Source organism: Clavelina lepadiformis, chromosome 5 (assembly GCF_947623445.1).
Source record: "Clavelina lepadiformis chromosome 5, kaClaLepa1.1, whole genome shotgun sequence".
Classification (NCBI taxonomy): Eukaryota; Metazoa; Chordata; class Ascidiacea; order Aplousobranchia; family Clavelinidae; genus Clavelina; species Clavelina lepadiformis.
This window is the reverse complement of record NC_135244.1, coordinates 23,014,716-23,029,556: the sequence shown is the minus strand read 5'-3', so window position 1 is coordinate 23,029,556 and position 14,841 is coordinate 23,014,716. Positions and strand designations below refer to the sequence as shown.

The 14,841-nt window shown below is 35.5% G+C and overlaps 2 protein-coding genes and 1 long non-coding RNA gene across 3 annotated transcripts in view; all 3 read right to left on the bottom strand.

The window, feature by feature from the left end:
• The window catches only part of LOC143458848 (kelch-like protein 36), a 30,004-nt gene that overhangs the window by 1,950 nt on the left and 13,213 nt on the right, over positions 1 to 14,841 (bottom strand). The window contains exons 11-12 of the mRNA XM_076955726.1: positions 14,462 to 14,617; positions 14,233 to 14,377 (exon numbers count right to left, since the gene is read on the bottom strand). Of these exons, the coding sequence (XP_076811841.1) occupies positions 14,233 to 14,377; positions 14,462 to 14,617 (301 nt within the window). The remainder of the gene's footprint in view (positions 1 to 14,232; positions 14,378 to 14,461; positions 14,618 to 14,841) is intronic.
• LOC143458849 (kelch domain-containing protein 8B-like) lies at positions 1,239 to 7,794 on the bottom strand. Its single transcript, XM_076955727.1, has 4 exons — positions 7,723 to 7,794; positions 6,051 to 6,252; positions 3,190 to 3,333; positions 1,239 to 1,359 (listed from the first exon to the last, which is right to left on the bottom strand). Exons 1-3 carry the CDS (start codon positions 7,726 to 7,728, stop codon positions 3,248 to 3,250), a joined length of 294 nt encoding a protein of 97 aa, XP_076811842.1. The 5' UTR covers positions 7,729 to 7,794; the 3' UTR covers positions 1,239 to 1,359; positions 3,190 to 3,247.
• On the bottom strand, positions 8,736 to 10,395 carry LOC143458726 (uncharacterized). Its single transcript, XR_013117698.1, has 3 exons — positions 10,299 to 10,395; positions 9,547 to 9,621; positions 8,736 to 8,836 (listed from the first exon to the last, which is right to left on the bottom strand). It is a non-coding gene; the product is annotated as an uncharacterized LOC143458726 (long non-coding RNA).

The following is a 14,841-nucleotide window of genomic DNA, read 5'->3' as shown; positions in this document are numbered from 1 at the left end:
AGGTAATGGTATATTTGCATAAGTGGGGGCTAGAACGTTGTAATAGACCTTGTAAGTCTCCTGAATGATTGTGGATATAGTTTGACGGCCAATTCTATACTGCAAGCTCAAAGACTTGTTAGACCCACCAGCAGCTAGATGACGAAATGTCAGAGAAAGTCTTTGTTCAGTTGGAATAGGTTTTCTGTAGTTTGTAACCTGTTTTGTTATTTGAGGGACAACCAAGCAAAGAAAGTGCTTCAAACGACTAGAGGTCATTCTCGTATACCCAAAGTACATTTCTCTATCTCTAATAGCGAGTTGTTCAATAAGCTTGTAGCTGCAGATATCTTTTTCTTAAATGCGTTTGTAACCCACACTCTGTGCTTTCTTTGTCTGTATGTCAGAGCAACGGCTATTATCGCTAAGCATTCTTCCTCGCTGCTTGAAGAACTGTCACTCTCCATGTCTGTAACTACGAATGATCTATTCTGTATGCTGGAGTGCTGTTACAAACTTTTATAAAATCAATCTCATTATGAGCTAACAATTGACAATTTTAGTTATCACTTTATGTGATAATTATTTCAGTGATGATATTTTACCTCAAAATATCACTGTTGGAGCCGCATTTAAAAACAGAGGAAATTGAGCGGCTCCACCAGTAGTAATTTACAGTAAAAATTGTTACTGAGAAAATTACCACTGGAAGTGACAATTTCAAATTGTCAATAAAATTGACACAGGTGGAGCCACAGCTTAACTGAATAAATTAATGAAATGAAATGTTTTTAATTCTTTTCCCAAAACTCATCATGACCTTCACCTTCATCTGGTCTAGTGGTTCAAGGACCGTTGGTAGGCAATCACAGCATCAGACATTAAGCTCTTAATAAAGGTAAATTTATATTATAATATATAAACTAAATGATATAAAATTAAAATAATGTGGTTATGTATAATATTTATGTATACTTATAATTACTCACCCTCCAAACACCCATATAAGACCATCCGCTACATAAGCTGATCCACCACATCTTTCCTCATTCATAGATGGAACATCAATCCAAGCTTTCGTGTCCAGGTTGTATTTTTCAACAGAAGAGAGACGATTTGAACCGTCCTTTCCACCTGATTTAATTGATTTAAAGAACATGAAAAGTCATAAATATTATAAAAAATTTGAAAGATATTTGCACTTGCAGTAAGACTCACCTATCGCGTATATTTCGTTGTTTAATACAACAGCAGTTAATCCAGATCTGCGAGTTTTCATCGGTGGAATATTTTCCCACTTTCCGTTTCGTGGATCATAACGTTCTGCTGTCTTTGTTGCATTGTTATTATCATTCCATCCCCCAAGCGCATAAAGCAAACCTTTCAATATTAACCATGAATCAATCAAACACGTCACTTTTCACATTACCAGCAAAATGTTTATTTTAAGTAGGCCTTTTTAGCTTTTTCTTGATTAGCCTTGATTGATTGATTAGCCTTGTGTCTTTCAAAGAAAGAAATAGACTGGAACTCACGTAAAATAATATTCTAAACAGCAAAGTCTTTTCCCAAGAATGTCAATTCATAGAACAACGACCTATTACGCACTAATGAGTTCCCGCAATGCGATATCAAGGCTGCTGGGTCAGGGCAACTTATTTAAATCTTTTGAAGATACTATCTCAAGTAAGCCTATGCTTGAATTGCCCGTTTCCACAGATATCAATCAATTCATTGGCATTTTGTGATATTTGCCTAAATTGTCTCAACCCGTTTGCAAGCTCGCCAACCCACGTCACTTATACGAGTTCACCAAACAGACCCGAAACTTGCTTTCATAATTTTACTTTTTAAACCAGAGAAAAATAGTGTTTGCAATTCGTGACGAAATTTCAACACCCTGTTTCCGGGTTTAAGTGACAAACCCGTTATTTTGGGATTTTGAAAAAACAGATGTTTTTGTGAAAACTAACTCATTATTAAGATAAAATCAACATTATTGTAATACAGTAGGATTTGCGCAATTCGTTTCCGTTTAATTCTTCATATTTTTGTCGATCCCAGCAGAATTATGAATATTTTCATGTTTCTAGTTAATGTAATTCGACTTTACGTAATTCGATTAGTTCGACAATTTTCTTTTACAAGAAACATTTTGGTTGTCAGATTTTGTAATGAACTTTGCGTAAACCTCAGCATAAATACCCAACGATCAATGTGTGAGCTTGTACAGTAAGTGCATTTTGAATTTTTAGTTGATGTTTTTCTTATGTTGTGTGTGAGCCCTGGAGAGAATGCACTGTGTGTGCCCGTGTGTTATTACTTGTTTGCATATTTTGCAATTCATAATTTATAGTCTACCTGATTATGCGAGCTCAAGATTGCGAAAGCTCGTGTTAAGTAAATAAAAGGTCTGAAGCAAGTTATATTCTGCTTGTTAATCAAGTTTACAAAATTTCTTTACTTTCCTGCTTATGACTCAATGCAAACTAATACCCAGGTTGCCAGTAAAAATATTGCGCAAACTAACTATTGTGATGAAATAATCGCCTAATACAAAACAATAAAATGCGTAAATAGAATATAGCGACGCCATTTTGTTTGAAAATTGTGAACACCAAAGTTTTCCTGGATTCTTCGAAAAGCCGGATGTTTACATTTTAAAACCCAGGTTTTGAGTCGTAGAAAAGGTCAGAAAAACCAGTGTTTCGGGTTCGAGGAAACCCGGTTTGGAAACACTACAGAGAAGTGCGCTCATGAAACGAGTTGAACTCGTTTAAAAGCGCTAAGAAGTAAAAAGTGTTATTGCCACCAAACTATTTGATGGTGATGATGAACGCCAAGTAGCTATGTTTAGTTAAACTTTTAGGAGTATATCTAAGTGTCTGGATTCCTCTGAGGACCATGTGCTCGTAAGAACGCATATCAAGGAGTTACAACAAAGACATGAACACGAATGAGAATTAGAAAACAGCAACGATGTGCAACTTATTGCGTTTTAAAGCGGACATGTGACGTAACAATAAACGATATCAAGTTAAATATGCGAATAAGAACGCGAATATCTGCTTCACGTATACTGCGGTCCCCTATCAGGTGCAGGGTATGATTTTGTCAATGTGGAAACGAACGATTGGTGATTGGCATCTCTTAGTTTACTTCGACAACTTTGACAAAAGTTTACTTCACACATCAAAATAATAAACTCACCTCGTGCACTGACCGACGCATGAAAGTACCGCTTTTTATTCATGTTTCTTATCGAAGACTATTTCTTCTTAACAGGATTGTAACTTTCACATGATGATAGAGGACAACCAGTGCCATTAGAACCACCAGCACAGTAAACAAGGCCTACAAGACATAATCATGTGTATATTTATAGAAGATTTTTGTTATATCTTTCTGTGACTTCATAGTTATTGGATCAACAAAGTCAAAACGGAGCTTATTGTGACGAGCTGTGTTTTTTGTTTCAAACACTTTGTTGATTACTTCACAACGAGTGGTTAAAGCACAGACTCGCAAGATGCGAGCTGGGTTCGACACTCGATGGCGCTATCCTATCATGGTAATCTCCTTGGGCAAAGTATTTAAGTAAGCTTGCTCCTGTTCAGTGGTCCTGGTGAACAATTCCAAATACAGGCAAAATCACACAAATTTTAAAATGGAATAAAAACACAAATCAATCAGAAAATGTAAAAAGACAAGCAAGTTATTCTAACTTAAATGTATAACACAAAAACCTAAATCCGTCCTCAAGTAATTGCTAAATCTGCCTTGCAAGTGTGATGTCATAAATGGGGAAGAGACTAATGCTGGGCGTAAATTTAAAATGGCGTTCACTGTTTCATCGGAAATAATCGTATGTTAGAAGTTACTTTTAAAGTTTCCTGCTAATCTAACTTAAATGTATAAAATAGAAACCTAAGTCTATCCTCAAGTAATTTCTAAATAACTATGATTTTCATTCTCTTAACCAGATTTGGTCAAAGTAGAATCCAAATGATTTCAAGAATAGAGATAGAAAATCTAGAGTTTCGAATCTAAACGTTTCATATCTAGTGAGTTACAACAATGTTAACAAAATGTAATTTAATTCAACTAAAACAATTTTAAGTCCTGAATAACCCAGCTCTTAACAGCAGATTTTTTAACTTTGTTGTTTAAAAGCCCCAAAAGTTCTAAACATATGTAAGCTCACTTATGTAAGCCCAAAAAGCAGCAGTGGGCTTATACGCCGCACCTATTTCTACCGTTCAACATTCTTACATACTACAGTGCTTCGAATGAATGGACGCAAGTTTGGCAATATTTGCCCAAGCCATTTAGTGACAATTGTCGTAACTAAAATGTGTTTTTTCTAGACATCAACTTTGTTATTCGCATTCGTTTAAAAACTATAAATGTTCTGAACAATCAGCATATGTCTTTCTATACTTCTTGTTTCTACACTGTAAAATTATGACGCAAAATTATGTTTACTTGATGATACACTTATAACATGTCTTCTCAGCATAAGGTTGGGAGTTGTGACTTGAACGTGGAATGAATAAAAATAAATGATGCTTTCTACAGTTTTGGTTCTTGAATTCATTCTACGAACATGTTTTTTGGTTGCATGGACGGCCTCGAAGTTCTATGGTAAATGTTTTTGTTTTTAAACAAGCTTTAGCTTTAGTTGTTTGGCTATCCCTACTTTTAACCTTGTACTTCTCAACCTTTTCTAAATTTAGACGTGAAACATCTTAGCAACCCACCTTACCACAATAATAATTTAAACCACTGCGTTTAACATTTCTTAAGTAAACTATTATCATTGCTTATAAATCTTATCACAAATTGCATGAAAACACAAATCTAGTCGTTACGATCACATGTAGCATAAAACTTTTCGTTTTCTAACTGCAATTTTGAGACGCCGTGTATGTTTAAGCAATTTGTAATCGCCAAATATTTTCAAAACGTCACATAATATCCTTGATTTTCTGGGCTTGTTTAATTCAAGAACTTCTGTGCTTGGTTTGTTGGTATTTTAATTTCTCATTCGTTTTATTTTCTGTCAAATATTGTGAAAAAAAAAGTTTGTGATGCCGCAGGGAACTAGGTAGTTGCAAACGTAACAGTAACAAGCCAAGCCACTAAAACGGCTGGAAAACAACCAAAATGTGCGATATGGCAATACATAAGACAACAAAGATAAAAGTGTCTTATCAGCAGCAGCAGCAGTCACACATTTTGTGAACTACATCGTGTCTTTGACAACATGCTATTATTTCTTTGCAGTATTTCCCACAAATTACTTCGCTTTTTAGTTGGCAAGTGTCCAACGATTACTGCGTGTGACACTTTCAATTGTTACGTAATCATTAAACTACAAAAAAAAGAAATTAAGGTAAAGCAAATGCCGTCACATTTCAATTTTACGTAACGTATATTATGCTTCAAGCTATAATAATCGTTAAAATAATTCTAACCCATGAAACACGACTTCCAAATCATGCGCTATCGTGGTACATCTACATCAAACATGGTCGCTCAATGCAGGGATTTAGAAGCACCGTCCTAACTAAACCGCCTATCTTTAACAACGGGATGTGTGATCTACAGTACTTGTGGCAAAATATTTATTCCTATTTCAAAATTGCATAACCTAATGTTAATTACAGAATTACGATTATGAACTAAAACCTATGATTATGAAAACAAACATATCGATGCAATCGTCTGGTCCTTATTACTTGAAAACGCAACGTTGCTGGATTCTGCTGCATCAACCACCAATGTTAAATCGAACGATGTAGTTACAACTACGCTGATGTTAGTGTCGAAAACCTAAAGTGTCAGCCCTGCGTGGTCTAACAGTCATCACGACTACCTTTACTGTCTGTAACTTGCATGATAATTACATATTTCAGTTAAATTTTGTAAAACTACGCCAAGCAGATTAAGGGTGGATGGTGGCTAACGGAATGAAGTTGCGCCATTATGACGCAAATAAGAAGATTTATAATAAATATAGTCTGCATAGATATTAGCACTTGTATTATTATGCCATCATAATAACTTACCATTCAATAAAGTTGATGCAAATAAACATCGCTTTTCTCTCATAGAAGGCAATTTGCTAACCCACTTTGCATTCTCGTCATTCAAGTCCAACATCTCAACAGAGTTGTAGTAAGGACAACCCAATCCTTTAGCACCACCCATCAATAAAATTTGATGATTGTAATTTACAGCAGATAGCCTTATCCGAGCAATGTTTGTATCCTGTATGATGAATCATCATTGTTTAAATTCAACATTAACTGAAGTGAATTCACTAAGAATATCAATTAAATACTGGATATGGTGTTATTAATGGAGATCGCCTGGCCAGACGTAGGCCTGAAAACTATCTGCAGGTAACAATACAATATGAATAAATCATGGCCCATGGACGTTGTCAATAAAGTTATGTGGTTGAGAGGATTGTACAGTGGCACGTAACAACACAGGTATTAACTTTCTGCAGGCGACAATTCATAACAATCGATTCGATCACGAAACAACAATCTACGGCATTCCACGACCGCAAGGAATGTTTTTCGAACTTCATCTGTTCATCTCTTGAATAAAAGTTTATCTTATTTTTTAGTTATGAGAGAAAATCTGCCCGAGCCAATTGTTACTGACGAAAAGAATAGTAATATTTTGTGGAGTCACTCTGAGTCATGACCACACGATAAAACAAATTATGCTTTCAACTCATTTTCAAAAGTCACAATACTGTGGCAATAATCAATATGTGTATGACATCATAACATCATTGCTCATTTCAAATCAATTCATTTCAAAGGGAAACAAACCAGCATTCATTCAACACACTCAGAAGCAATTAAAATTTGCATTGAAAGAGCCACCTAGTACAGCTATATCCAACCCGAAAGTTATGTGCGGCCCTGGTGTTGGTATCCTTCTATTAATTATTTGTGAAGTGTATTTGTATGAAATATGTATGAAAGTGTGCCGTTGATTGGTATTTCATTCCTGTACAAATTGTTTGAGCGTCATAACGTCCGTTATTGTGCGTGTTATTAGTACTGTGTTTTTATGGTTAGAAGTGTAAGTTATTTAATGTTGGCAATGTGCCACCCTAATTGAACTAGTGACATAATTTTTGGACCCATTAAGCTATTTCGATTGGACATAGGTGACCTAGTAATAAATGAAATGGTGACGATAATAAAATGGCGAAATCATGTCTTGATGCAGCGATAGAATCAAACACGCAACAAAACGTAAAGTTTAAAGTGGAAATGGCTGGGTGGCATGTGGGGGTCAATGGATCTACTGCAAACAGCAATATGGGTTTGCCTCCACACAGTCGTTTCATTTTGAACCTTTGCTTTCAAATTCGACAATTCTCACAACTTTTCAAAGTTTTTAATCGGTTGTGAAATTGACTGCTTTGTTTTACAACCGCAAATAATTGAGACAACATTTATTTCACACTTCATTAATTCATCCCTGGAATACCGATTTATTTTAATCTAATGTCTTATAGGGGACTTCTGTCTGTGCAAAGAGTTTTTGACAAAAAGACGCGACTTATTCTAAGGTTAGAATTGTTGATGACCAAACAGATGAACATTGTTGGCTTTTAACTTGTTTGTGAATGCTGCGTCAAAAAGACGTATGTCTATGACAGTATAAAGACTTCGCTTGTTGTAAACCAAAGCATTTAAAACGCAAACATACCGGCATGTCACTCCACTGTTTTGTCTTGGTGTTGAACTTGACAATACTTCGTCGACAAACCTCACCACCAATGATAAGTATCTCATCAGACTGACCTGGAAAAGAAATTACAGCAAACACTGAAAGCTCATTAACTCGGCTGTCACCAAGACAAGAACTCGAATTTGATTGACTCGAAGTAATGTGTAAGATAGGTGTCTTTTTACTTCTTGTCATTATCAGTGTCAAAGACGCGGTCAATATGTGCTCAATAGTGACGTGATAGCATTGATTGTGACCAAATCGTGCAACCACGGTTGGAGTTTTCATTGATTAAAATATCTCCTTGTAGTTTCCACCTTTGCAGCATGAGTGCGCTTAACACAGAGGTCTATAGGAAAATGAATTTGCAGAACATGGGTCGGAAAGATATATTTTATGAAATCATTTTAATCAAAGCGATATTTACATCAAATCAAATGTTCTTTATTGCGTCATCAACATAACGCTTGACAAGAAGGAGTGAGATTAAACAGCACATTTCCTTTTATAGATTCTTGATTGATTCTTTATTCCTGATTCATAACAAAGTTAAACAAAAACCTTGCACAAAGTTAACAATCTATTAAACAACAACCAGCATCTGTGTAGTGGTTGAAGTTGGAAGGAAACCGAAATAAATCAATTTAGATGAACAAAAAAGCAAACAAAGAGTTTGATAGAAATGTTTTTAATGAAAACTAATGCAGCCTAAACTAACAATCTGCATTAAACTGTTTTAGAAAAAAATCTGGAAGTAGTTTAGTCGATTTTTGTCGAACTTTGTTATCTTGATCGAAAAGTTTGGCACATGATGATTTAGACTTTACTCTCTGGGGACAGCAATTAAGATGTAGAGCAAATATTCACCTTTGACTTGAGGTATCAATGAAATTTAGTCACAAGTGATAAAGGATTTTGTTTCTATTTGTTGGTGAATCAGTTTGAGTTTTAGTTATTTATTTGTTAACAGAAGTATTAACTTAAAAATGTAGTCACCAGGTTAAAAATAACTTATTACCAGGAGCTTCTGCAATTTTCATTTTAAGAAGTTTAGTTTCCACTTTTCTTGTCATTTCGATACCAGCAATGGATTCTGAAACAAAACAAAAAAGAAAACAAATTTTAACCAACGTAGTTAAAGAATATTTTCAGGCATATACGGATTGAAGTTGTCATCCTGTCATCATCTAATAACAATATACAGCTTTCTTTATAAACAAATTGGTCAAATGCTTGACAATAAAATTAGAGAGATATTAGATCTTAGAAAGAAGATAAAAGGAAATTTTTTTTAAGCATGTATGTGTGTCGTTTCGTAGCCTGTCGCCATCTGTGACCGTAACTCAGTCTGTCTGTTGAGATATTAAGGTTCTGCATACACTGTTTAGACTTTTTGCGAAAAATAAATAATGGAAATAACGAAATTGAATCTTAGTAATTCAAAATTAAGAACCGATCTTTTTTGTCTGGATGAGAAGTAAAATTCAGACTTTCATTGATTCAGTGCAAATTCTGATATAACTCCCGTTGCTTTTAGTTCAATTATTACGTCATCGGCGAATCCTTAATAATAATTACATCAAGTTTATATTTTTGTTTACCATTCTTCTACTGTGACGTGCACGAACGGAAATATTCACAAACTTGAACTTCTACATATTCAGTGTCAATTAAGAGTTTAATTGTTCGTTTAATTGTTTTATTTATTCGGTGTAAACTTGAAATACATGAGTTTTGAGTTTTAGTTATAACCAGAAGTATTAATTTAATAATTTAGTCACCAGGTTAAAAATAACTTATTACCAGGAGCTTCTGTAATTTTCATTTTATGAAGTTTAGTTTCCACTTTTCTTGTCATTTCGATACCAGCAATGGATTCTAAAACAAAACAAAATTAAAACAAATCCTAACCAAAGTCGTTAAAGAATATTTCGAAGTATATACTGATTGAAGCAGTCTTCCTGTCATCATCAAATAATAATATCCACATGCACAAATATTATTATTCTGCAATTATCAACATCTACGGACCCAGATTATTATCAACTCAAACCAGATTTGTAAGTCGGACCGGGATTCTTAGATCGGGTTCGGGCTTAAGTTTGAAACCAATTTCGAGCCAGATTCGAGCTCGAATTCATACTCACACTCTGCCACATTTTCGTCGTAAATTCACTTTCTCCGTAGTGCAGAGAACCAAAGTCAACTTTTGATGCCAAACTTTGACTTTTATCCTTTTCTGAGTTGAGCTTTGTTCACTTCGGGAGGTTTTTGACCGTCTGCCCACATGCACATTCGTGTGCTTGGAAAAGGATAAATGTCAAAGAGTGACATAAAAAGATGACTTTGGTTCTTTTAGTAAAATTAACTGTCGGGCTTAATTGGGGCTTCAAATAAATTTTCGGATTTGAGCCGAGTTTGGGATAACAATATAAGGCCCGTTTACAACTCTCACTTAATAAATTAAAATTAAATTAATAAATTTGCAAGAAGCTGCTATTTTGAATTGAGCAAATATCTGAGAAACAAGAGTAAAATATGAAAGATAAACTCACCTATCTCATGAAGAAGTTGGTTGAAATTGTCATCAAAGGATCCTTTGCTGAAGTCGTAGTAGAGCAAGCCTGCTGTCATCATGCCTAAGAACGTCATTACGAAATATCATCATCAGTTTTACGGAATAAAACAAAACAACTATTATTCAGAATTCTTATTCGGGGTATTTTAGTTTTATGTCGATTTTTTTACATTATTTCAGGGATGAGACGAGCACGAGCTCGAACCTGTTTTAAGCGTTTTCTGTTTCAAGCATAGACACCTTAAATAGAAGGACTGGTAACTTCTATGCTCGGTATCTGGAACTTGGGTCCCAAGTTGGAACTTGGGTCCCATCATAATTTGTGTCAAATACATGGTAAAACCTTCATTCTGGTGTCTCTTGGGGGGTTTTGAAGGGTGAGGAATTACTTTTTCATACTTTTAACCTTCTACAAGGTCATCTGAAGGTCATCTAAAGGTCATCTAAAGGTCAAATCACGAAAAAATAGTCCAAAATCACTCAAAATATTGCATATTTTCCCACTTAAACAACTGAAACACACAGTATGTTCCCCTGTGACTGAATTAAAATGTATTCATGGACAGTTTAGCCTGAATATTTCAACACGAACAATGAAATTTGTGAAACAACAATGAAAAACAACAACAAACAACAATGAAATTTGTGAAACAACTATGAAAAACAACAACAAACAACAATGAAATTTGTAGAAATGAGTAATCAAAATACTTGTTGGCATACTAAAGATACTTGTTCAGTTTTTAGTAGAGAGTTTTTCTTTTCTTCTCAAACAGCCGAGTTGTCTTTCTTTGTCACTGTTGTCAAGCACAAATGCTTTCAAAAGAATGTTTGATAAAGTAAGACATGCTCCTTGAATTACAACCATTGGACTATCAATACGACGCAAAGCATGGCTGAGATGAGCTCGGCAGCAATGCAAGTTGCACTTACCAAACAGTTTATAGGCTGAGTGTACAAAATGTACTGTTGAGAGTAGAGGTACAGTTAGTCCACCTCTATTTAAGTTTGTGAGAAACTCCGAATTAATCCGATGGTCGTCATCATTTTCAGTTTCGATACACAAGATATTAGCTGGATATTTGTGTTCCAAATATCCAGCTAGAAAAATACATTTATGCTTGACACTGTCATTAGATTGCACTAGGTCTTCAGTGTCAGCAATGGTGATGTCAAATTGATCATCATCAATGCAAATGTTAGAGGTGCAAGGCACATCATGAGACTCGCACGGAGTTGACTCATATTTTAAAAGTGCATGGAGATTTTTGGTTTTTGCAGCTGCCTTGATATCTATAATGTCAATATAGAAATTACCTCCACTGCGTTGTCTGGCTTGACCAAAGAACTTTTCAAGGGCCTCATCAGCAAACACACCAGGTAGAACGTAGATGAAGTTGTGCTGAGTCAGTAGCAACTCTGCGGCTTCGATGTTGGCTCTTGTAGACACTACAAATGCTTCTGCAGTTTGATTAGTAAGCTTCTGCGTCCGACCTCGACCACCTGACCATGCACAAGAGGATATAATGTCACAAGTTTCATTAAGTTTCTTGAAACTAGTGCAGTTCTTGGTCCATGGTTGACGACACTCATCACGCATGTTAATACCAGAATATCGATCTTTCACATTCATCATGTGAAACCAATCAGTGATGAGTTTGACAAAAATGATGGTGCCCTCGTTAATGCCAAGTTTATCCTTTAGAGCTGAAAGAGCAGCAACTGTCTTGTCATTGAAGATCTGGCATACAAAAGGCACGCTTTGTCTCTGCAAAGATTTTGGGTACACAGCTGTGTATGTGATCTTGGTAAGACGGATGCTGTTTTTCCGGTCTTCATTGTACAGTGCTTCTATGTCCTTCCATCGTGCAATATATGTGTTTCCATCTTTTGTGAAAGAAAGTTCCTTATCATGCACCGTTATCCAGTTATTTCTTATATTTTTAAAAGAATGAACGTAGTCAAAAACAAGGAAAGCATAAGAATTTATAGCGTCAATAAAGACTTTACCAGGGCCATGTAATTTACCATAAACTGCAACATTTGTATTGCAATTATCACCTACACAAGAAATTATACTACCACCAGCATTTTTTACCGCTACTAGAGCTTCCAATAGAATTTTCTTGAGTTGATCTGAATTAAGTTTTGCAACAGGGTAAATGCGTAGTATATATCTAGGGCCACCAAAATGGCAGACAACTTCAATCACCAAAGCATGTGTTGCAAGAACTTCGGTATCACCAGAACCATTTTGCGCATAACCAACAACACGACCACCTGAGTACCTAAGTGTTTCTGTGAGCTTTACTTCATCAAAAAGAATGTTGACGAGACACTGCTGAGGTTGAAGCTTTTGGAAAAGTTGCTCTAAGTTTTCATCATGGAAACTACAGGAGAGTAGTTTTTTCAACAGTTCCACTCTCGGTAAAACAATTGAACCGGACTTTCGTACCATTTTATATGCAGCTGGAGAAATGTTATGAAGTTCGGCAGCAAGAATATAAAGATTTTTGTCAAAACGTCGACCTTCTGGAGGAGTGAGCAGTAACTGTAACTGAGCATAAATAAACTGGAAATGAGGCGAATCAGAACAGCTCATGCTATTCAATTCCTCTACAGCACTTTTTAGATAGTCTGTATCTTTGAACTCATACTCAGTAATGCATGACAGAATTTTGTCTAACTGTGACCACTTACTAAGAAGGCTATTCTTTTGCAGACAACCAGCTTTGAAAAAATATGTTTTAGGTATGTCCTTTCCATTTTTCTCAACACATTTAAGATGTAAAAATCCAAATGACGATTGAACGCGTTGAAAATGAAGAAATTGAATAACAGAACGTCCTTTTGCATCAGTTTTAGAAATGTAAATGTCATCACTATCACAAAAAAAAAGATGATCCTTTGAGAAATGCTGCTTGATTTCATTACAAAAAGAAGAAAAGTCAGCTATCTTATCCAGGCCTTCAGTACGGAATCGTTCCTTTTCAGCTCTCGCCTCTGCTGAAGCAGTTCTAGGCCTAGTTCTGGGTGCTGAGGAGACCTGCTTTAAGCATGACTTTAAAACTCCAGGGAAAATGGACGGTGGTTGGCTTGGTCTTTTTCCACCTTTAACTGAAATCCATTTACAGTCAAAATGATTAGCACAAGCATAGATCTGCTTAAGCTGTAGCAAACTAGAACGTTCATTTGGCATGGCATCAATCCAGCGGTTTCGTTCTACTTCATCAGTTGGAAATGATACCACTTTAGAGTACGGTTCCTCCCTGTAATTGCCTCGACAACCATATACATTACATTTCTTAGGCATTGTGTGTTATTAACAGAGACCCCTGAAAAAACTTTGTTCCGATTATGAAATAAAAAAAAAGAAAAGTTGCTTTAAAAAATTACCCTACTCTATCGGCATTGCCATAGCCTATAATTGGTTTCATCGTCACATGTGCTTATTTATCAGCTATTGAAGCAGTTAGAAAGCTTTAAAGTCACATATGCTTGTCTGCATGCCTTATTTTAAATATTTATACAGTTCTTTTCCAAAATTCAAAAGATTCGCGGCACACCTGAGAATCTGTGACGGCGCACTAGTATCTGTGATTGGGACCCAAGTTCCGTAACCCGAGAGTGCGAGTTACTAGTCCTTCTATTTAAGGTGTCTATGGGTGGAGCATTAAATCAACTGAGTAAATTAATGAAATGAAATGTTTTTAATTGATTTCCCAAAACTCATCATGACCTTCACCTTCATCTAGTCCAGTGGTTCATGGACCCCAGGTTGGCAATCACTGCATCAGACATTAAGCTCTTAGTAAAGGTAAATTTATGATATTATAATATATAAATTATATAATATAAATTTAAAATAATATGGTTAGGTAAAATAATTATGTATACATATAATTACTCACCCTCCAAACACCCATATAAGGCCATCCACTACACAAGCTGATCTTCCCAATCTTTTCTCATTCATAGATGGAACATCAATCCAAGTTCTCTTGTCCAGGCTGTATTTTTCAACAGAAGAGAGATTCTTTGAACCAGCACATCCACCTGATTTAATTCATTTAAAGAACATGACAAATCATAAATCTACTTAAACGTTTGAAAGATATTTGCACTTGCAGCAAGACTCACCTATCGCGTATATTTCGTTGTTTAATACAACAGCAGCTAATTTAGATCTGCAGGTTTTCATCGGTGGAATATATTCCCACTTTCTGTTTTGTGGATCATAACATTCTGCTGTGTTTGTTTCATTGCCATCCCATCCTCCAAGCGCATAAAGCAAACCTTTCAAAATAAACCATCAATCAATCAAACACGTCACTTGTGCTTGATATTCGAGCATTATTGCTCCAGCACTTTATGAAGGAAAAGTCAAATCTTTCGCAGTGGTGAGATTTTCTTTGACCAATTCTCGTTGCTTCTTTTATCTTTTGCTGATTTTTTAATTTAGATTTAGATAGAAATTTAAAAATTGTTGGGAAGCACGATATCTGTGATGTCACACAGAC

Coding starts and splice junctions, on each gene's coding strand:
- LOC143458849 (XM_076955727.1), bottom strand. Junction 3,334..6,050: donor TGCATCAACTTTATTGAATG/GTAAGTTATTAT, acceptor TATGTCTTGTAG/GCCTTGTTTACTGTGCTGGT.